This window comes from Neolamprologus brichardi, chromosome 17 (genome assembly GCF_056152115.1).
Source record: "Neolamprologus brichardi isolate AB-2024 chromosome 17, ASM5615211v1, whole genome shotgun sequence".
In the NCBI taxonomy this organism is placed as follows: Eukaryota; Metazoa; Chordata; class Actinopteri; order Cichliformes; family Cichlidae; genus Neolamprologus; species Neolamprologus brichardi.
This window is the reverse complement of record NC_142120.1, coordinates 35,163,060-35,187,231: the sequence shown is the minus strand read 5'-3', so window position 1 is coordinate 35,187,231 and position 24,172 is coordinate 35,163,060. Positions and strand designations below refer to the sequence as shown.

The 24,172-nt window shown below is 42.4% G+C and overlaps 1 protein-coding gene across 5 annotated transcripts in view; it reads left to right on the top strand.

Moving 5' to 3' along the window:
- The window catches only part of nav3 (neuron navigator 3), a 330,018-nt gene that overhangs the window by 228,325 nt on the left and 77,521 nt on the right, over nt 1–24,172 (top strand). For 4 of the 5 annotated variants that reach the window (XM_087830961.1, XM_087830960.1, XM_087830959.1 and 1 more), the window contains 3 exons: nt 7,428–7,570; nt 14,754–15,858; nt 18,687–18,802. In XM_087830961.1, coding sequence (XP_087687087.1) covers nt 7,428–7,570; nt 14,754–15,858; nt 18,687–18,802 — 1,364 coding nt within the window. Of the gene's footprint in view, nt 1–7,427; nt 7,571–14,753; nt 15,859–18,686; nt 18,803–20,881; nt 22,291–24,172 lie in introns of those variants that run through there. The other variant, XM_087830963.1, reaches the window with a different exon arrangement.

The following is a 24,172-nucleotide window of genomic DNA, read 5'->3' as shown; positions in this document are numbered from 1 at the left end:
ATGAGTAAAACTGGACGCTACCTCCTGTTGACAACCTCACAATCTCAGTCTCAGTGAGATTACTGTTTAAGTGGAGGATTCAGTTATACCAGTGCACAGAACCTCATGCTTCGGAGCAGACGGTGCTTACCTCTGGGAGCCTGTGCTGCCGAAGAAATGTTTTTTGCGTATTGTGTCCCTTAGCACTTTTAAACATCTTGACAAAGATGCTGAATAAATAACTACAGTGTTGCAAAGCACTTTGATATAGCTGCTAGGCAGGGAACCTGGAAGCTGGTAAACTTATAACAGCTCTAAACATGAGCGTTAAGGGTGAGAAATTCATTCCCAGATATGGGCAGACCAGAACAACAAAGATAAAAGGGATTTTTCACATACATGTAAGACATACACTTTAAAATGTAGCCACACGTGCTGCATGTACACAGCCTCCTTCAGCTGTCTGATGCTTGCAGCATTTGTTCCAACTCAGAAGCAGTGGGAACCAGCACGTTGGCAAATAATTCCTCTCCAGCCACCACTGAGCAATGGCAAAAATGCTGCAGCCAGCAGTTTCAGCCCTATGGGTGATAATCTGCCCTCTCACATCACTGCTGCTGCCGCTCTGCAGAAATAGCTCTTTAATTCCCCACAAACAGATGAAGATACACATACGCACGCGCACACAAACAAATCACTTATATTAGTGAGCGGTGACAGTGCAGGCACTCTTCTCTTGCCATCTGATTTCCATTCAAGGCTGATTACCACAGTTAATTACTTTCTTGCCTTCTGAGAAGTTATTTTTAATCACCACGAGTTGCCTCCTCTGTTATCCCCGAAGCAAGAAAGTTTTAGCAATTCTAAAATAGAAATAAATTGTTGTGTGTCTTTCATGCTGCACTGTGCTGAATGTGGTGAGGAATGTTTCCCTCGAGGTACTAGGAGCTTTAGTGTGCTTCTTACTACCTCAGACATTTTGCTTGTGAGCTAGCACTCAAAGACCTATCCAGTTTACACCTGGCCTTTTCACTTGACACAGTCACATCCAGGCTCTTTGTTTCCCTTTTGTCAGTGGTGGAAACTGTGCTAAATATTTTTGTATTTTGTATATCAGCTAGACGGTGTTGAGCTCTTTGCTATAATCTGCCTTCTCTCATGTTGGAACAGTGAACGAAACATAAGCGCAGGTTATGTTTTGGCTTTCTGTGCATAATAAGTGGTGTCAACAAATAGCTATTCATGTGTTTCACATAATGGGTTGTGGATTTTTAATCTAGTTCCCTTTGATGTGGACATCTGACCTGAATTACAACAAAAGAGATTTACTTCCTGAATAAACTGCGCTAATACCTGACACTACCATGGGCCAGGTGCTTTATTTTTTTGTGGATCACCACCAGTGTTGGGGAGTAACGGAATACATGTACCGCCGTTACGTATTTAAAATACAAAATATGAGTAACTGTATTCCGTTACAGTTACCGTTTAAAAAGGTGGTATTTAGAATACAGTTACTTTGTTGAAATAAATGGATTACACGGCGGTACTTCCCTGTTTCATATTGTGGCGGGTCAGGACTGTTTGGGTTTTGTTTGACAGCTACGTTCTGTTGTTCCAGCGGCAGCGTTACGGTTGCCATGGTTACAGGGTGACGCTCTCTCTGCGTGTTTCCTGGGTGAGAGAGCGCCTGTTGTTGTTGTTGTGCTAAGCTAATAGGCAGAATGCTACAGGTATAGCTCTAAAGAATGTAGCATCATAGGCAGTGTAGTCCGTGCTGCAGGGAGAATGGACTGCCATACACGTTATGTGTCTGTGAGCGAGGGAGGGAGAAAAAGGAAAAGTACGAGCTGTCATCGAGCAAAAACGGGAGCTGGAAGCATGTAAATATAATAATAACCACTGCAGCCAAGAAGAGAGCCTGACGAGCCCAGCTGTAAGTAAGCTATTAAGACTCGACTGTACACCATGTTCGTGTTTTCCTCCAAAAACAATAAGTTCTGTTGGAGCAGCCTTTCAACGCCTCTCTGTCTCTTGCTAGCAAAGTTGACCCAGACAACAAAGTAAAGCTAGTTTTCGGCTACGAGCCCGACACAGAACCCACCGTATTAGCCAGAGGTCCCTTTACTACGGTTCGGAGCCGCGGACCTTCAGTAACAGTAATAAATCACAGCAATAGTACATTCATGTAGTTGTAAACAGCATGATAATATATTAAGTAATCCAAAGTATTCAGAATACGTTACTCTCATTGAGTAATGTAACGGAATACGTTACAGAATACATTTTGAGACATGTATTCTGTAATCTGTAATGGAATACATTTTAAAAGTAACCTTCCCAACACTGATCACCACTCAGGACTAGTGATGGGATTTCCGGCTCTTTTTAGAGAACCGGCTCTTTCGGTTCGGCTCTAAGAGCCATTTTGTTTGCAGCCGACACATCACTACTCAGGACTTATGGATGCTAACTAACTTCTGTGTACTGTCAGACAACACAACACTTTATCTGTTTTATGTTTTGTGCCCTTAACTCCAGTTGTACATCTTGGTAGACACACATCTCTCCTCCTTCACCTCTTTCTCACGTGGCGTTTCCAAGGGATCGGTTTTTGATTCTTTTTTGTTCTCTGTCCATTCTTATTTTTCCATTGGGTTCATGATCTGAAAATATAGCGTTAATTTCCACTGTTATGAGGATTATTTACAGCTTTAAGTCCCGTTGATGGGTAGGAATGTAAGTACAGTTTTAATTTCAGTAGAATCTGTGATGTTGAATGATGGTGACACTTTATTTATTTTATAACTCAGAAATATTGCAAAAGTTAATTTATTTTATATCTGAAGTGGACCTTGAGTTGAGTTGCCTTTGTCTCATTGTGTTTGGACTGTTTTATTCTGTTTACTCAGCCATAAGTCCATCTCCTGTTTGTTTGCTCAGCTCATGTTAGCACAGTCTTGACAATTGAGTTATTTGAGTTATTCTGCTTTCATTTGACATATCAGAGCAGCTGAACGACACACTGAAAGTTATAAAACCATCAACATGTTTTATTAGTTTAGCTGCCATGATTTCAAATAGAGTGTACATTAGATGTACGGTGCGGTGTGGCCTTCATCTTAGCAGCAGGGAGTGATGTTTGGCAGCTTGCTGGCCACCCGCCTACTTGCGGTATCTTTCTACCATTTTAATAAGCCTGATGTGGCATTGAGTGGCCATGTGGGGGCCAGATGTGTCAGAGCAGATGTCTTACACTCTTGCAAATACAGGGTTATAACAGATGTTATAAGAACTAGTCATGAGATAAGGAAAGTGCTGTTTTGAATACACAGACTCAATGGCACAACATTGTGAAGGGCAGAGAACTCTCTTTGTCACCCACCTCGCTACCTCATCCAGATCTGTCCAATCTAAAACAAATTCCCTGTCGAGGAATTGCATCACATTTTCTCTCTTCCATTTTGCCGATGTATTATCAAACATGTATTTTGGAAGATGAAAGAATCTTATGATAAAAGGAACTACTTCTGATTACCATCTGAATTGCCTCAATCTCCATCTCATTTCCTACTGTTTATCTCTCATTTTCTCTTGTCGGGGTTTGCAGCTACAGCGTCTTTTTCTGATGTGCAGCCCTGTTTGTGTGCACTTTCATCCCCCCTCCCATTTCATATTTTTGTTCCTTTTAGATCTGTTCATTCTTTTGTCTTTGTCTATCAATCTCGTCTGTTCCTCTCTTGCAGACTGAACGTATTAAAGCAGATATATACTATTAACACTAGTCTGCCTTTGTATGCATTTGTGGGCGCAATGTTCTGCAGTATGTGCGTGCTACTATGCATCTCCATCTGTTTTTGTTCTGTGAATGGCAGACTCAGCTCTGACCCGAGAACCACCTCCTGCTGCAGCTCACCGAGGCCTCTCGGGTAAAGCACCAGTGTTGCGCTCAGGCCTGGATCAGCATCTCTTAACAGTCAGCTAGTCTGCTACAAATGAACAGTGGGATGCAAAATCATATAAAGAAGGGAAGTGCGAGTAAGGGACACGTTTGTTCCTCTTGATGAAGTTTTGTGCACAGGAGCATATTTTATTTTTGTCTGTGTAAAACCATCTTTTCATTGCTCAGCACTTGGGGCTGACATATTTGGCAGTTTTTGTTCTGACTTCCTGCTGCGCCTTGTTCCATTTTCTGAGGGAGACACCCAAGTCGCCTTGAATTTTTGTAGCTAGATCCAAATAATTTGCTTCTTGCTGCCATAATATAATTGCTGGATTTTAATATAGTGCTTAGTTTGATCCTTGTTGCATCACAGACTGGAAGAGATACCTGGTTAGTAACTAACTTGCTTTGTTTACCAGGAAAACTAAAAACAGTCCTGCTCCAGTGATATTTAATGATGCAGTTTTTTCAGCAGCTATTTTTTCAATAAGACCTTCATCCAGGCGATTTGGTTGATACGGCGAAGTTCTGCATCGATGCCATGGCATGTTTTCAGACATAAAGGAAATTGATCCTGTGCAGTGAAAAAAAGACTACCCAGACTAGGTGGGAGTCAGTCTTTTGCATAATGTGTGAAAATATTTTAGATTTGTCAGGGATTCGCACGTTTTCCAGAGTTAAACTTGAGGTTCAGATGCAGACGAGTAAATAAATTCCCCTAGATGAGATTTTCTGTCTTATAATTCCAAGATAAATTTGTGCATAAAACCTTCATAGCTGTGTCAGTCAGAATTAAAACGATAGCATCGTGTGCTACGAGATGGGACGCGTGTTTTGGACTGTCAGTGTGTGCTTGTCCTCAGTTGTTGCAGATTCACGCGTGTCAGGAGGGCAGTCAGCAGCTTTTAATTTGGCTCTGTTACTCACCCTCATTTTAAAGTCTTAGAGTGATACTTTAGGGAAATAAAGGACTGAGAAAACTTTGTTGTTCCTTCATCAAACTCTACTCGTATTGATTTGGTCACTGATTGGTTTTTGTTGGTGGTGAATTGCTTTGCAGTTAACTGATGCTCCGAACACTGAAATTCAGTGTTTAAAATCAAAATAGTGTTTTTTCTCAACTAAAGCAGGACATATTGAGTGAGAGAGAACTGCACTTTGTGTTTCCTAGATGAAGTGTATCATAGCTGGCCCATGTGGCAGAGAAATAGAGGAGTACCGAAAGCAGTGGCGGAAGAGATTTCTTAGTAGTCAGGAGGTTTGTTATCCATGCTAGATGTCAATCTGTCCTTTCATTTGTTTATTTTCATGAAAGCCTTAAACACAGAATGGAATATATGAAATATGTTTTTCCCCCAGAGGGCTTTTCACCACTGCACAATTCAGAGGCTAAAATACGTTTCCCTCCGACATCTCGGCTCCATCTGCGATACAGACATGCGACATATTCAGCATAGCAAATCAATTATCTTTAAGGGACGTCACGGCAAAGTTCATGCAGAGACATGAAGTAGTTACAGTCCAGCGTTTTCTCTTTCTCTCTGAGAAGATCTTGACTTATACATTTTCTGTTTCACCAGAAGTTGTTTTTTTCAAAGTTCCATAAACGTTTTTAAGGTTTTGAGCTATCGCTGCCCTTTTTCAAACCTGCATTTTGATATTGTTCCAACATGAAAACAGTGTAAAGCATCTGTGGGAGAAACCAAGGCACCAAAAAAGGAAAAATCCTGTTGAGTTACAGCAGAAATAGATCCAGGTTGTCAAAATCTTTGAACCAGCTGCTAAATGTGTTTTTGAAGAAACGTGCTAACAAACAGATGTATGAATGCATCTGGCACGCCACATAAAAAATGCAGTATAACGTTACTGTACAACAGGTTTTTGATGAGATTCTTCTTTTTAACACGCTTCTGGGAGTTGTGAAACTCCTCCAGCTGCAGCATGGCAAATCACCATTTGACACTGGCAGCTTCGACTGTGTCAACAGAAAGAAATTTCAGTTTCAAAAGTAGACTGACTGAAAACACAAACCCCCCTGGTAGATGTGACTGTAGTTCCTTTTTATGATCATTTGAAGGGGAGGAAATATTTATATCACGCGTGGCTTTACAGTAGCTCTGATCAGCTCTGAGCTTTCAATCAGCCTGTCATGACACAGACTCTCAGCACACGTGCACCTGAACACACAGTTTTTCTTTTTCTTTTATCCTCCCTCCTTAGCCCAAGATGAAACAAAGACTTCTGATCTCTCGTCATCTTACACACTGACACATACTGAATCCAGGGCTGGTTATTTGTGAGAAAATATACCAATATTTGTACATTTTTAAATCTCAAGGTGTATCTCATCTGTTAACGTGTCTAGTCGAGGCCTAACAGTTAAAGGTGACAGTGCATACTTTATAGGCGCTTTCAGTGGAAGTGACGGGACACCAAATCTCCGTGTGCTTTAGATGAAGCTAATGTGAGATGTCATCAGTTTGTTAAGCCGCGCTTGAGCTCGATGTTCTGGAAGGGGTGGTCATTTTAGTAGCTTGGTGTTATTCTGTAATTCTGCTGACTTTTGGACATTTGAACTCCAGAATGACTGGATGAAAGTTATTACTGACAAAGGACTGTTGATTTTAACCCTTTAAGACCTACCATAGAACCAAGTCCACCAGAGCTTATATTATATTTTTACATGTTGTAGAGCCATTTTTGGGAGCATTTCAAGTTGCTATACATCAATACAGCCATTACAGTTTTTGTTTTTTAACATATATTTCTAGTTAGAGAAATTTAAGAGGCTTATCCCTCAAAACTGTAAATACAAAAAAGTTGCACAAAATAGTTTCCCACCACAGGAAATTTATTTTGAGTGTCTTCATACTTTTATTTTTGAAATACACCAATTTCTATACACTGCAGGAAAAACGAAAATAAATATTATAATGCAAATTTGCAAAAAAGCAGCATATGCATCAAAATAAACTATTTCCAGCAGTGCAATATGAGTCCTAAGCATCCCAGAAACGACACAGAAAGTCATAAAGTCAACATAACTTTTAAAAACACCAGTATAGGCTCATGAGGCCCTGATGGTAAAAAAAAAAAACTACATTTCCGCGAAATGACGTCACTTACGGTTTCGGCCAGGTCATGGTGGACGTGCGATAGTTCGTGCTGATGGACGTAGGAAGTGTTTTTGTTGCTGCAAGTGCTTTTTATGCAGTTTTTGCAAAGCTATATGTGGAAGGAAACAGTGACCGAGGACAAGCTGATGGCATAAGATGTAAGTACAACTCCTCAGGTTTCATATGCAAAAAAAATTATTGCGCTAGCTCACGTGGTTGCAGAGCTACCGGGATTTAAAAATAGTTACGCAAAACTGAGCGTGCCCACTCTGACCGGTTTTAAAGGGTTAAAGTATCCCCTGTTATAAATAAACCACCTTTCCTTGACTTTTTTGTGTTGGAGTTAATGTGCAGTCATCTTACTTATCATTGTTCTACCTCTCCTGCAGGTTACCAGGGCCCTCCAGAGTACCTGCTGCGGGCAGCGGGGCCTCCAGGAGCCCAGGCTCATCCAACCTCAACCGTCGGAGCCAGAGCTTCAACAGCATTGACAAGAGCAAGCCTCTTCAGTATGCCAGTGGCAACGATAGAGGTAAAGAGTGTGTTTACAGAGACTATGGGGTCAGGGGTAGGCAACCCCAGGCCTCAAGGGCCAGTGTCCTGCAGGTTTTAGATGTGTCCTTGATCCAACACATCTGATTCAAATTGCTAAATGACCTCCTCAACATGTCTTGAAGTTCTCCAGAGGCCTGGTAACGAACTAATCATTTGATTCAGGTGTGTTGACCCAGGGTGAGATCTAAAACCTGCAGGACACCGACCCTCGAGGCCTGGAGTTGCCCACTCCTGCAGTAGGTAGAGGCAGTGATTTTCCATTCCTCATCCCAACCACTTGATGGCACCACTCACACAAGTCAGACAGGCTGATGTCACTAGTCTTAACTGGTCTGCTGAATCATCCACAGCTCTTCATTCCAACTGAGTTGGAATAGATGCCATTAAGTGGAGGTGGTGAAAATATTCACAGCATGAATAGAGCTGTTTGAGAAATGAGCAGGGGGTGAATCCAGGAAACCGCTTTGTCAAGTACGATCAAGCTAATAAGAGTAATTATGTTTTTGAGAAAAGGGTCTTACAGAGGCCAAGAGTGAGTGTGTGGCATTTTATTTAACAGAAAAGTAATTACTGAAAAGTCCTTGTTGTGTTAATGGCCACATTCTGTTGTGAAGAGTAAATATATCCATTCGTAATGTGTTAATTACACAATTCTTTACTGTTGGCTCGTTCGATCACTTTATAATAGCTTTAAGATTTTGTCATGGCTCATTCATAAGAATTCTTATGAGTTATTGGCTAACACAATGCCAGTAATTAAATCATCATTATTATAACACCACTCCTGAAGGTATATTAATAAACCTTTTACTTTGGCAAAAATGTTTTCTAACAAAAGACAGCCAGCATTTATTCTTAAAGCATTGCACAGTCATTGAGGAAAACAGTGCAAAGGATCAGTAGATGGTGATGTAGTGGAGGAGAGACACAGTGAGTGGCACCCAACAGAGATAGCAGTGAAATGCCTGCAGCAAACGCTTGCTGAGTTTCTCTCTGTCTTCCTTTTCATCCTAAAAGTTCACATGTGCATTCACCCTTCCAGTTTCTGTCTGAAACTTCAGATTCTTCAGTGGGAGAGGGAGGTGAAAGATGACACACAGAAGGATGGAAAGATAGCATGTGATCAGTCGTAACTGAAAATTGCTAAAAACGGGGAATAACAAGCTCTTGAGAAACTGACATTTCACATTAGTCTTAATGTGCTTTTAGTTGTAATTGGGTTTAAATGTCAGGGGTTTTTTAGGTTTATTATGGTTATTAGTTACGTCACTGTTTCAAAGGTTTCAGTAACATTTTCCCCTTTTTTTCCTGAAAATGATACGCAGGGTATTAAAGGGCAAATGTGTCTTTTTCCAGTGGAGTCTTGCCAAAAGACAAAGCCTCAGTTTGGAGAGATAAGCCGGTAGGACTGGTGCTTCACTGCAGGGGAGATGGAAAAGGTGTTTTGGTTTAAAATAAAATAGACAAACCAAAAAGTGTGTGGGGGGGGGGGATCAATTGTTGAGGAAATGTCAGCTATGCAGTCGGATCCTTCTGGCCAAAAACAGGTAGCAGAGAAATCAAAAGGCACATAAACAGATACAGGAAGTGTCTGCCACAAGCGTTTTTCCCTCCTCTCTTACAGCTACTTACATCCGCCCCTTATAGGACATGTTCTCGTTTAATGTGAAATCTTTTCATCTTTTCTAATTGTGACTGTGCAAATTCAGATTACTAATGGAAACAAGTACAAATATAGTATTCATCTCTGAGCAGACAATGCCGTAATGTTCATCCCAACCTCTTTTACAGATTTCATTTTCTTATTTATTTGATATTATTATTAGGGATGCAACGATACCAATTTTTTCAAACCGATACGATACCGATACTTGGATCTGAGTACTTGCAAAGTACAAAAACCAATACTTCTACCACACACACACACACACACAAATGCAATGAATTGGAAGACAGGTTTTATTTTATTCTCTGCCGATAAAAAATAAAATCTTAATAAAAATGACCACAAAAAAAATTCAAGTTAAAAATAAGCACTTCTATTAAATTATTGCGGAGTCTCCACATTGTAATTTTACAAAATATCACTGAACTATTGGCTCTGTCCTGAGCTTTCAGAATAATAAATAAACACTTCTGTTTATTTATTATACTTCATATCGCAGCTCGAGTATGCTGAGAAGACGGTGCAATCCTATGTTTTCCACGACCGGCATTGGCTGGTCATCGAGAGTGATAAAATGAGTCAGAGTTATTTTAACTGCCCGTGGATTTTCTCTTGACATTTTTCTTCGCTTTTCCAAAACCTGAGTTAAAGTTGGCTGTTCCACACTGCTGACATTTTGTTTAGCCTAACTACAGCAGCCTCCAGTTTCTCTTTTTTTATCTGGAGCCGCCAGTCTGACTCGCCTAACCCTGTGCCTGTTTAGCACGGGATGTCCCCCTAGTGGCCAATCTAAACAACTACAACAGAAATGACAAGCCACCCTCTGATTAATGAAATAAGTTGGTATCGGTTCATGGTATCGGTTAACTTTTACGAGTATGAGTACACACACATTTTACAGTATCGGCCCCGATACCCGATACCAGTATCGGTATCGGTGCATCCCTAGTTTCTATATTTTTTTTTTATCGGAGCCAATAAGCTCCAATGGCCAGGTCAATATATTATTTGATTTTATCTGTTTGCGATCTATTGGTATGGGCATTTGTAACAGTGGACACATGAAAAGGGAAAGACGAAAAAGGAGAAACATCCTTCATATATTTTCAAACTACATTGTCGTACTGTTTTATTAAGGATTTGCAAAGATGTATGCACAACAAATACTTCAGAAATACTTGTTTGTGTGTCAGAAAGAAGATAAAGAAGCAGCTGTGAAAGGAGAGAAGGTGCTGGTTTCCTTAAGCCGATAATTTGTCTTACTCACAGTGACGTGAAGTGGGAAGCAGAGCAAGTTCAAATGTGTTAAACTGGAGTGTGGCCAGTGTGTAGAAACTACACCAGTTGAATTTCAGTCTTTAACTGTGTGGTAAACAGAAGGGTTTGTCAGTACATACATGAGTCAGGGGCACGTGTGCTTCTGACTTTGTGTGTGTGTTTGTATTTGTTACCAGAGGGTCCGCCGCCACCCAGACAAAGTGGCATTTAATTCCGTGGTCGCTGAGGCAAAAAAAGGAAAATAAGAGTCTGTTGCCACGGCAACAGCAAGTCACTGCACGGTGAAAAGTGTGGTGGTGCTGTGAAACTGCCTCTAGGGTGGGGAAGTGATGAGCGGGGAGGAGGGAAGGGGAATCTCTGAAGACAGGGTTAATTGACTGGACACACAAGCAGAGACGCACACCGCAGGCAGACTCACACAAATGCTCGCCATCTCTTTCATTCGCAGTCAGATTTATCAGACATGTAAAAGTCATTCACTTATCTCAAAAGATGGGGGCCAGCATAGTGGTCTCACACACACACACACACTCACACACACACAGTCGACGTTTATGCCAGTGCCACATGACTGCCTGGACAAGAACTGACCATCTTGAGACAGTCTTGTGATGGGACCACACAGGACCAGTTATCAACATATTCATATTCAGACTCATAAGTACACAGTAACTATAAAGTAATATATTACTATTAGTTGCAGACACAAGTAATTAGTACATATTTGTTGAACTTGGGACTAATGGATCTGATTACACATATTTTAACCTGGCTCTCGTTTTCATCTCATCACCTGTAAAGTTTTATAACTCCACACTTAGGAAGCTATCATGCTGACAAACTGTTCCCACAGACAGCCATTTAATACCTTGCCAAGTCTAAATGCCTTTGTGCGTATTCCTGCAACAATAAGTGTTGCAGGAATACGCATAAGAATAAACTCCGGGACCACACTTTGCCAGAAAGACACACTCACAAGCTCAAAACACTGCTAGCTATAACAGCTACTGAAGCTGCAAATGTTTTTTCTTTGCACCAGCGTTTAACTGATAAATCTTTAATCCATATTTAGCTCTTTTGGTCTCATCTGAGATTTGAAACTTTGCTATTGTGACTTATCTCAGCTTTTAAACCTGTTCATGGTAGAAAAAGAGGGGGGCTGCCAGTTCATTATCCTTTTTAATTAACTTGAAACTGATTTTGTTGTTGTACAGATATCCTTTCACACAACCCACCAACACATTCAGAACAGATCCATACACTTTAACACATGTTTAAAAATGATTTTATTTTAACATAGATTGGCTGCAGCAACACATATAACTGCAGTTCCACTTAGACTTACACCCTAGCAGACACTCCTTTATTTATTTAACTTGTTACAATCATTCTAATATTAAAAAATTGTTATTGGCTAAAAATGCCTCCAGTTGTCAGTTGCTTGTCACATTATTATATGGTTATCCGAATCCATCCTTAACTAATGTGAAGCCAACAGATTTTTGGGGTAGGGAACTCCAGGCCTCGAGAGTCGGTGTCCTGCAGGTTTTGGGTGTGTCCTGTGATCCAACACAGCTGATTCAAAGTGCTAAATGACCTCCTCAAAGGCTGTGTCCCAATTCAGGGTCTGCACGTTTGAAGTACGCGCACTACGTGTACTACGTACGGTGCGTACTATAAGTACGAGAAGTGTGGAAGTGAGAGGCTTGTGAAATGGGACGGTCTAGCCTTCGTCGCGCTGTTCAACCATGATACTAACCGCGAGAAACGTTACATACAGCTTTGTGTGACAGAAATGAAGGAGAAAAAATGTTTTGTTGGTCATTCATTTTTGTCATGACATCACTGATTAGTTGAGTATCTGAGGCTGAAACCACAGGACTGTAAAACATGATTCAAGGGCTTCATTTCTGTACTGAACAGTTATTTCAAGAGTAGTTAGTAAATAACAATTAGTTAATGTTGGTCATGAGACTAAAATCATCTCACTGTGGTAATGTAAATATAATATGGCCAATATTATAGTATTGTCAGATTATTAGGAGATATATATATATATATATATATATATATATCATAATAATCTGACAAATATATAAAAGGCTTTACAACTAAGTTAACGCTGAAAGTACAAACATCACTAATGTCACACAACTTTGCCACATGTGGCCAACAACAATGTTTTAATGTTCTTCGTTATTAAACATTCGCACATAAATAAGTGACGTCATATTCAGTACTTACTTCTGACAGTTCACTCTTCGGCCGCTCCCTTCTGCCGTATTTTGCGGCAAAATTATCCACACCCACCACAGAGCTATGAATTGTGGGATATATGGGACCACGAAGCGTGCACCGGACCACGCTTGATATTTGGGGAAATTGACGGCGCATTTGGAGTATGCATTTGAAGTATACTTCGAATTGGGACAGCCGTTGTCGCGTGGCGGTGACGTAACCGCACTTAAAATGCGTACTTCAAGCGTGCAGACCCTGAATTGGGACACAGCTAACATGTCTTGAAGTTCTCCAGAGGCCTGGTAACAAACTAATCATTTGATTCAGGTGTTTTGACCCAGGGTGAGCTCTAAAACCTGCAGGACACCAGTTCTCGAGGCCTGGAGTTCCCTACCCCTGCTCTAGTCAGTCACTTTTAAAGCCTTCAAAATGTGGCCAAACCATTATCAGGTATCTTACAGCCATTTCCTAAATAACAGTTTAAACAATATTATATAAAGGAGGGCCTGACACTTTACATCCTGACACTTTACAGCCTGACACATTGTGCCGAATGCACTGAGGTGTTTTCAGGCATGTTTAAAGGTTTTACAGGATGTTGTCAGAAGCATAAGCTGGTTAAAGTGTTTCGGCCCCAGCCACAGCTCAATCTGAGCCCCCCTCCTCTGCCTGCCTGAGGAGGCTTTAAAGTGCAGAGTGGGGGTGACTCACAGCCAGCTGAACCCTGCTCACTGTGCTGAGTGACAGCCAGACAGACAGACACTCAGTCTAATGGAGCATAACTTCATGCTGTCACTCTGTCGCCTCTCTCTACTTACCCTATCATAATTCTGCTGATACTTTTCCCCGCTATTTGTCTCTTTCAGTTAAAAAGTAACTCAAACTTGTGTTCATGGGGAGGTGAAGTTGTGTTCATGTGCATACCTAACGCAAATGCTGTACTTGTGAGGTCTGGGATAATGTTTATGTATAAAAGAGATACACAGGTAAAGGGGTGTTGATGATCTGTGAAAGGTATTTATCTTTCATATAGCTGTATGCAGTATAATTCCAGCTGTGTGGATGAAAGTAGAAAGAGGAAAAAAGAAATGCAGAATATGAATATGCCAAAATAAAAAATGTTCAGGGAATGAAGCTGCAGAGTAAATAAAAAAAACTTTAATTTGTTGTTTTACTCATTGGGAAGTGGATCTTTTCCAGAAAAGGCCAATATTTTAATTGAATTCCTTTCAGGAAATTCTCCTTTATTATTTATGATGGTGAGAATTTGTTTGTCACTACCATAGCATGATAGCCTGTCCTTTATAAGTCTGTTATATACATGTATACATGCGGTTACAGGTTACAAAGAATTGTAACAAGAAGGTAAAACACTGTTGAATGCAAACTCCTTATAATAAACATGAAGTCTTTTCTTTTAACTCAACTCGCTGTTGATATCCTGTCACCTGAGAATAAGCTCTGGGGTTTTATTTTTGTAATTTTCCCCGAATAATGGAAGAGTTAACTATTTTTTGCTGAATGTGTGTAAAACCACAAAGGAAGTCAGCAGGGAGCCAGCTGGGTATTCTGAACTAGTTTTTCTTGTCAAATAAATCCAGGAAGCCTGAGGAAGTGTAGCATTTTAGCTAATAACTTGTTGGAAAATGACTACGATAAAAAGTAAAAAAAATAAAATGAAATAGGAAAATTGCATTTAATTATCAAACTGCAATAAATTTTGGGAAACCTAACACTTAACAGGTAGCGTAATGCAGCATACATGACTAATCCTCCTTTTTCTAATCAATTCTGTGCAACATCTCAATGGGAAAGTCATTCCAACCAATCTCATCACAAAAAGATTAGTAAGAAATTGTTGCAGCTTATGAATTGGTTATTTGAAATTGCACATTTGTACATCAAAAACTGTAATTCACCAGATATCCCTTTTAATCATCATCTCGTATTTTTCTTTCTCTCTACTCTCTTTGTTCAGAGGCTGTGAGAGGCATCCCAGTACCGAGTGGGATGAATGGAAGTGGTGTTGGTGGCATGGTTCCCACCAGCCTCAGCGGGCAGCAGCTGGCCTCTGCCATCCCTTCCCCCACAGCTGGCAAGTCCTGGCGCAGCAAGTCCATGAATCTTAAGCACAGCGCAACTTCATCCATGCTGGCAAGCCCTACACACTCCCCTTCTACCACCCCATCACCGCAAGCCCCAGAAGGGGATGGGTCAAAAGTAGGGTCAAGTGTTGCACTGCCTCAGAGGTCAATGCTGGAGAAATTTCGGCTGATTAACCCCCGATCAGCTTCAAGAGCATCGCCATCTGTGGTGGAGATGGCTTTGCAGGAGGAAGATGACCTATCAGAGTATGGTGAAGATGGATTGACGCCTACAGGGTCAGCGTGCAGCAGTGTTAGTAGCAGTGCTACGGCCAAACAAATGGCTACAAAGACCCCTGCGTCGTCCCTCACCGCACCAAGCAAAACGTCCTCATCTTCACCCTCTTCTTATTCAAAGGCGTCCGCCAGTGGTAGCAGGTCTCAAGCCTCCTCCAAAGACAAGGAGGACAAGAGCAAGTCTGGGAAGTCCTGTAAGGACAGCTCTCCCCCAAAAGATGAGCGCGACACATTTCCCGAGTCCACGAAGAAGACCTCAAAAATCGCCAGCCTCATCCCAAAAGGAGGGAAGTCATCGTCGGGGAAGAAAGATGGTGGCACCCCCTCAGCTTCAAGCGGCATCCCAAAGCCAGGACTTAAAGGTCCCTTGGCATCATCAGCAAAGCCGCAAAGTCAGTCCCAGGCCCAAAACCAGGCCGCCTTAAACAGCAGCGGAAATATACGGGGGGGAGAGGGAGAGAGAGCCAAGCTAACCAAAGGGGGGCAGAGTGGGAGTTTCTATATCCAACGCTCCGTAGGGGGCTCGGAGGGCAAACGGACCAGCATGACCTCGTCCACCAGCACCTCAGCCCTGTCTGCGTCCACTGTGGGAGGAAGTGGGGGAGGGGGAGGAACACCAGGAGGAAATGGAGTAGTTCAGCTTCCCCAGCAGCAGCAGCACAACCATCCTAACACAGCTACTGTGGCCCCCTTCATGTACAGGTGAGGCGTGTGTGTTTATTTGTCCTATCATCGCTCAGAGGACAACCAGAGAGAGCAACCTGTTGACCCGTTTTTTGCCTGCACACGTTCACACATGCTTACAGTCATTCACACACCCCATGAGATCTTGGAGTTCTCCCAGTGATCAGCTGGAGCCTCCCCACTGTGCGTCTTGCTCTCGCCTCCACATCCCTTCACAGGCATCACTGAACAAATTAACATCCACTCCCTGCTGCTTGCCAAAGCCTATTATTTAACTGTCTGGGTCTCATCTTTGATGTGAGCATCCAGACATTGGCAGTGTTCAAGAACTCATTCCCCTTCTCTTCATTCAGCCGGTGTTGTTAGAGGCATGCATCTGGCACATGGTTTCATGATGTTACAGCAATCTGAGGTGCAGGAAGTGGGTAAATCCCAAAGAAAAAAAATAGCGGAGCCGCCAAAGTCTCTGGGATGGCTTTGTGTTAGGAGAGAAAGGGAGTTAGGAATCCCATTAAACAAGACTAAATCCTTCACCCTTTCTCTCTCTCTCTGAACTACTTCCTCTGCAGCGCACAGTCAGCTCTGCCACATTCAGCAGTGCCTCTTTCGAGCATTAGCATTCCTTTAATCCCACACATTTAGTGAGCTTCTGCGGCTATCAGTCCTGAGGAGATAATGAGTGATAGTCAGCTCTGAAGCAGGGAACTAAAACTTAAAGTGTGAAAACACAGGCAGCCTACTCAGTGAGCAAAGAGTAAACAGAAGCATGGAGTGTAGTAGAAGAGGATGGACCATCTGTGATGTTACCCAGAGTTTTCTGAGAGAACATTTTAAAGCTTGGACTTCTACTCACTGTTTCTTGCCATCTTGGTCAGTAATTGGAACTAGAAAGTTCAAATTTGGCATCCGGCGCAGCTGCTCCTATATATATCTCTCTTAGCTGTTAAGAAAGTCTCATTTTTTTGGTGGGGGGGGACCACTAACTTTGCAACAAGTGAATCATATCTGTTATTAATCTCTGGCTCTCTTCCACAGCATGTCTTTTGTCCTGTCTTCCTTCTCTCACCCCAACCGGTCACGGCAGATGGCCACCCCTCACTGAGCCTGGTTCTGCCTGTTAAAAGGGAGTTTTCCTTCCCACTGTCGCCAAAGTGCTGCTCATAGGGGTCATGTTATGTTTTTCTCTGTATGTATTATTGTAGGGTCTACCTTACAATATAAAGTGCCTTGAGGCGACTGTTGTTGTGATTTGGCGTTGTATAAATAACATTGAATTGAATTGAATCTGGAGGGTACAGGAGAGATACATTGGAGTGTTTTAATTTGTTTATCATTAGAAACAACAGACATGCAGAGTTAATGGGTTGTCAGAACATCTGTGGTGTTAACGCTGGCCCCCTCCAAAAGTGTTACAGTGAAAGTCACCTGTGCTTTTTTACATAATAGTAGGTATGAAATTGTAGGCCATCCGTCCATCCGTCCATTTTCTTCTGCTTATCCAGCTCTTCTTGTAGAGGCCAAGAGACGGCGTACACCCTGGAGAATGCTCAATGCCACACTGTCGTGCTGTCCCATCTTTTACACATATTACGTAATAATGTGTCTCAGACTTTACTCGGTGGTGAATCAAATTCTCGAGGAACAGTTCACATGCAGATCTTAACCTTTTTGCTGTGTTCTAAGATATATCCTTCCGTTCATATATCTGCGGCTTCCATCTTCATGTTCTTCCTCATCCAAAGCCGTCACCATGCATAAAGGCCCCCTCCTGTGCTGCCAGCATTTTTGCCACAGTTAGGCATCCTTGTCTCATTTGGATTCTTTCTCCCTGCCCACTTAAAGTTGTTGTATCTTCCAAGCTTAACAGACCACTTTTGTATGCAGAAATATTTTTTTTCCCCATTCTCTTTCTCATGCACTCACAGTTGCACCACAGAGAAATGTAGTTTGCAATGCCCGTTCTCATGCTATGCTTCCATAACCCAAGTTGACCGGACAATTTTTACAGGGAGTGATTAAAAATACTAAAATTGTTGGTGCAGTTAATATTTTCTGCAGCTTCAATCACATTTCTTTACATGACCAGCAGTAAACCTTCTTTTTTAAAGCAGCAGAGTCAAATATCTTATTACTGCAACCCCCCCATATCTATTCTCTTATTTTTGGGTGATACTGTGCCATACAGCAATGGTAGTGAATATCTGTGTCTCCGTCTTTGTGAATCCACTGAGGTGAGGGAAGCTTGCAGGAGGAAGAAAAGCTTTTTCACATGAACTGAAGTCACAGGCGAATGCTGTTGTCACAATTGGAAGCCAATTTTTATCTGCAGCTCTGCAGGTGGTGGTCGTCCCTGGTGTGTGTCTGCGCGCGTGGAAGAAATGCATGGCGTTCAGTAGCTTGTGCTTAGTTCTCTGCCTGCCTGTTTCTTGTTTTCTCAGTTTGTAATGCAGTTTTACTGTGTGCATTTCGGGATTTTGTGTGTGGTCTAAAGTGTTAGTTTGTATGTGTTTCACTGTTTGTGTGTTCCTGCGTGAGAGGGCTTTCTGTTGGGTTTGTGTGTCAGCTGTATAACTGTGTCGTTCTGTGCCTTTAGTCTGTTTTTGCATGGTTTTGTGGCACTTTCATTGTTCAAAGTTTGTATGTACGTGTAAGACTGTTATCTTATGAGGAGCGTTGGACTCCACCTTTGTTTCTTTAGATCGGCAAACAAGGGAGAGGAAGCACACAGCAAATGTAGTTAAATCCATCCCTCCATGACTGCAGTGCCTTTAATTCAGGTTAGACTGAAATCTCTGATAAACCTATCTTCTTAACTGCTGTGTGTTATTTGTTCTTTGTGCCTTTAGGACATTCTCAGAAAATGACTGCACCATGGTGGCCCCAGCCGACCCCTGCCTCAGCCCCACCAAGGGAGAGCTAGTCTACAGCAAGACAGCCAAACAGTGCCTGGAGGAGATATCAGGTATGCACCAGGTCACCACACATGTGGGCTCCGCTTGGAGGATATTTCTCAGTGTGGGTGTGAGAATGTGCATAAGTATCTGTGCATTATGATCTGTCCCTGTAGATAAATAGCAGTGGTCTGCTACATGCTAAAGGAACTGATTTAAAATGACGTTTTCCTTCATTAAACAATTGGAACAAAATGTGTTAGCTTAGGTAGAGACTCTTGTTACAATATGGATTAGCTGTCCACAGTGATGTTTGTCAGAGACGAGGTTAATGGAGTATAGGTGGAAAAGTAGCTGCAGGAGAGCCTTTTGAAAGCTGCTGCTGTGGCCAACTCAGTGTACTGGTATTATGCAGCTGGTGTGTGAATGTGCTAAAGTGAGTCTGTTTGTACTTACTGGGAGGATTCCTGTTCTGGGCTGGTTTCATGTAGGGAAAGGAAAAGGTCAGCAGTGACAGCTGGACACGGGGAGCATCTGCAGCTATGTTTACTTCGCTGCAGGCTGCCACCAGCTGATATAATCCCATTGCTGCACCATCACCAGTCACCATGATACATACATATACATGGTTTATCTCCAGTCTCAGAGTATTTATCAAAAACGTTGACAAGATCGGTATGGCTGTATGTAAAGCTTCACACACAACACATATACACACATAAAGTGGAGCTGTAGGTTGTCTTCATTGTGGAGTTACAGTACTGTGGCGTTTTTCTGCATCTCAGAGTTCAGGACTGAGGGACATTTGACCACTTAAAGGAGTTTCTAACCACAAAAGCCCAGACAGGAGAATGATGAGAGGTTAAAGCAGGCACCAGACCATCAAAATACAAACTGCTGGCACAGACAAATCTCTTTGTTTCAGTTGCATTTTACCAGTTCCAAATGAAGAGGTCACTGTGACAGCTCTTTCATCCATTTTAGCTCTTTGATCTGCCTTCAGTTCAGAGGTTACATCTGTGGTAGATGTGTCCTCTCTCCTTTTCCTTTAGCGTCATAATCTTTTCATCACTGATTTTAACGCAGAGGATCCTTTGAGACTTTTTGGGTTTTCCATTTTAGAACAGGTCACTTGATTCAGATGGTGATGTCTTCATTTAAAATCCAACTTCTTAATTCAGACGTCAAGTTCAAAGTGAAGCCAGAAGACCAGCATACACAAACAACAGCATGTGATCATAGGTTTGGGGATGCAGCAACATTCCAGACATTTTGCTTTGGTCGCGGCTTTTCCAAAGCCCGTGATTTCACGGATAAAATTAGACTGCGGTGCTGACCGTTCTCTTTGTTTGAGGTCCATTGCAAACACTTGCTTTTTAATGTCACACGCTTCATGGTCATTGCAGTCTTCATTCTTCCTGCTCTTCAATAGAGAGACAGGAATGAGTCTCTGAGAGGGAAATTCAAGTGTATGCATACCACAAATGCCACATGACAAGACTTCTCATATACATTTACATATACACACTGAAGCAGTGTCAGTAAGACCAGTTTTAAAACATCAAAGCAGCACTCTATATAAACTCTTCATTCATACGTTGAGTTAAGCTCGAGCTTAAAAGTGTCACAGTTTATTTGTCTTCATCCGTTCATCTTTTATTCATGATAAAACATCAGTTTGCGATGAAGTACCTCATAGGGCATGATGATTAGGATCACCTTGATTATGTTTTCTGAGGCAACTGCTTCCAGGGTCCTCCAGCAGTTAGTAGTCACAATTAGAGAAGGCTGTGGTAGACAGCTGTGACTAATAGAGACAGTGCTAATAATGCTCCCAGTGATTGATGGGAATATGTTGGCTCGGTGGTCTCATTGTTGATTCGCGATAAGCTGCGGGCTTGCTGCTTTAGCTCCTCAAGATAGCATTTAATTAAGTTTGGGTGGTCAGAGTGGTGCAGCGGGGGCTGCGAGCTTACAGGTGCACTGTCCAAGCAACTCATTGTCACGCTGTGAGGGAGAGAGATGGAGAGACACTGAGAACGAGGGGGGAGGGAGGCATACAGGAAGAGCTAGTAAGAGCAGAACAGAAAGAGAGAGATTAGGTGAAAGAGAGGGTGATAAACACAGAGGGGGGAGAGAATGTGAGAAAGGAGAGGGAGTGAGTGAGAGAGAGAGAGATGCAGGCGCTCCGAGAGCTATGTGAGCCCATTTGCCGGCTTCACCACCGTTCACTCTCCGCTGTGAGGAGAGAGGAACCGTCACAGAGGAGGCAGGAGGAGCGTGGCTGTCAGGTGGTAATTAAAGGAGAGACAGAAGGTAGGGGGAGATAGATAAGAGTGAATGAAAAGACACTGCCATTTAATAGGGGGAAAAGATAAAGAGAGCGCAAGAGGAAGAGAGAACGTGTGAGGAGCGAGAGATGTAGCGAGGCGTTCATCCACGCCCCTGACTGTGGTGAAGCAGGAGAAAGGAGCCAAGAAGACAGAGAGACAGCATGCGGACAGGGAAGGAGTGGAAGAAATGAATGTTTGTGTCTGGCTCGGCGTCTGACCGTGACTATGGGCTGGCTTAATGATGGATCTGGATTTTACCTACATGCCTGAGAAGGTGGTTTTCTCTCCACTCCACTCCCTCTGCTCGCTTTCCCTCCAGCCCACTGAAGCCTGGACATCAGTCGGGAGACGCAGGACCTGGGGCTCCATCTCTTATGCTTCCTCTGTTTTCTTTGCGCTCCTTGCTTCCATCTGCTTTCTCAGTTTTAGTGCAGTCAAGATGTGAAACAGAGTGCCATGCACAGGTAGATCCACTTGCATGTATAGTTTCAGTCACTGAGCTGCCAGCGGTAAAGAGGTTAGTTGAAAAGGGGAGAGGATGAAGAGAGGAGCGGAGTTCTCGGTTTATCAGGGCGGCAGCCCAGCTCGACGGCCTCCGCAGCCTCTCCCTGACAACCTCAACCTGCGGATCAAGCAGCGCTCGCTTACTAACCTGACCCTGCTCAGTGATGGCGAGCAGCAGGTTTACACCTTTGAGCTCGGCGAGCTGCCGCCGTCTCGCCTTTCCCAACCTCAAAACTCTTCATTGTACTCATCTTCCACACAACGGGCAGGAGGCAGTCTGCAGGGAAGCCCCAGGAAGGATGTGGTAACAAGAGGCGGAGGTGTAAGGGGCACCAGAGCTCGATCTCTGTCGCTCTCCCTCACTAAAGTGCTCTCTCAGTCAGAGCATTCTCTCATTCCAGTCCCTTGGCGATGCACAGCAGCAGGAGGGCGGCCACAGCGGGCATCGTACAGTGGCCACCCGAGGATTGAGGCGCAGCGGAGGTCCAGAGAGGTGGCAGGAGCAGATGAAGAGGTCAGCAGGGGGCGGTCCGATGAGGAGGTGGCAGCAGCAGACAAGGGAGGCGGGAAACAGGGAGGCAGGGAGAAAGATGGCGGATTTTGGGCGGAGGAGGAAGTTTCTGAGGGAGGTCCTCGTGAAGGAACAGCTCAGCTTGATAAGGAGGTGATCCTTACCATGCTGGGTGACCTGGAGCAGGTGCTGCACGCACAGCCTCGCCCACGTAAGTGAGCATTCATTCTCATATAAAGCCTAGAAAGGACTGTTGTTTTTTAATTACATATTACACACGTGATCACACACGTCAATCAGCAGCTTTAAAAAACTATTTCTATTCATTTAAAATCTTGCTTTTTAAAGAAACAAACTGAGAAGCAAAGTAGCTCTGATAGGATGGTTATTTTCATAACCTTCATGATGAGTCAAGCTGTCCTTCTCTGAATAGATGGCATTTTAACCCTTTAAAACCGGTCGGAGCGGGCACGCTTCGTTTTACGTAACTATTTTTAAATCCCTGTAGAACCGTAACCACGTAAGCTAGCGCAATCATTTTTTTTGCATATGAAGCCGGAGGAGTTGTACTTACATCTTATGCCATCAGCTTGTCCTCGGTCACAGTTTCCTTCCACATATAGCTTTGCAAAAACTGCATAAAAAGCACTTGCGGCAACAAAAACATAATATTCCAGAAACACGCTTTGCTGATCCGATCAGCTGTTCATAACACTCAGAAATAGTTTATTTTGATGCATATGCTGTTTTTTTTGCAAATTTGCATTATAGTATTTATTTTCGTTTTTCCTGCAGTATATAAAAATGAGTTATCTCAATAATAAAGCTATGAAGAGTGTTGTTGGAAACTGTTTTGTGCAACCTTTTTGTATTTACAGTTTTGAGGGATAAGCCTCTTGCATTTCTCTAACTAGAAATATATGTAAAAAAAACAAAAACGAATTTCAATTTTGTTATTGTTTGTTGCACTTTATGCACTTTTTGTAGTTATTATTGACTTAATGCATACATATTATTAAAATTTGGGCTATAACGGTTGTATTGATGTATAGCAACTTGAAATGCTCCCATAAATGGCACTACAGCATGTAAAAATGTAAAGACAAGCTCTGGCGGACTTGGTTCTATGGTAGGTCTTAAAGGGTTACGGCATTGTTTTGCAAGAACATGCTCTAGAAGAACACTTTGCTTCCTGTAGTCGATACCTTTACACTCACAGATATGTTGCATTCTCACCTAAAAGGTCTGCACAGCAGCAGTAGTTTATTTCCTAGATATTACACATCCTATTTTTCACCTGCATTCACTCTGTCACAGTCTGCAAATGAGGCACTTTGTTGAGCATGCAGCTTTAAGTGGTTTAATGTAAATCTCAGCTGATGGAGTCTAACCTGGTACTGTGCTATACCTTGGCACCAGCTCTGTTAATATATGTCAGATTTTCCAGTGTACGCACCATCTGCCATCCTCCCATGTGGAACGATCACCCGTGCACAAACCTGGCTTTAACGTGAGAGAAACACAGGAGTCATTAAGAAGGATTTTTGACAATTATTGTGATAAATCAAAGTGAAATGTGAAACAAAGCACAGTTAGCATGGGTAGATTTGGCTGATATCCTTTGAGCATGTTGAAGCATGATGCAGCAATAAACAGAAATACCTTGAGATAGAGCTAAAGCGAAATCAACACCTCCTCCACGGCTTCTATTACTTGCACCGCCCTCACAGCCTGTGAATCACACAGCCAGTATGATCGATAGCCCATTATTGCACACTTCATTCAGGGGTATTTGAAACAAATATGTGGCTGAATTAGACAAACGCAGTAAAAATCTTCTGAAGTCTCAGTGTCCCCCTGTGTGTTAACTAAGACTGTTTCACTGCCAGTTATCAATGTATTTATTTTGCTTTTTGCTTTTTGCACTGCATTAGATAACATCAAAATAGTGTTGTCAAAAAGGGCAATAGTGTTGGCATTTTTATTATTTGTGTGTTGTAATCTTAATGAATATACATACCAAACTTTGGAGTTTGGGAGCTGTGGACACCCAATTTTATGAAAGCAATAACTCAAGAACAAGGCATAGAATT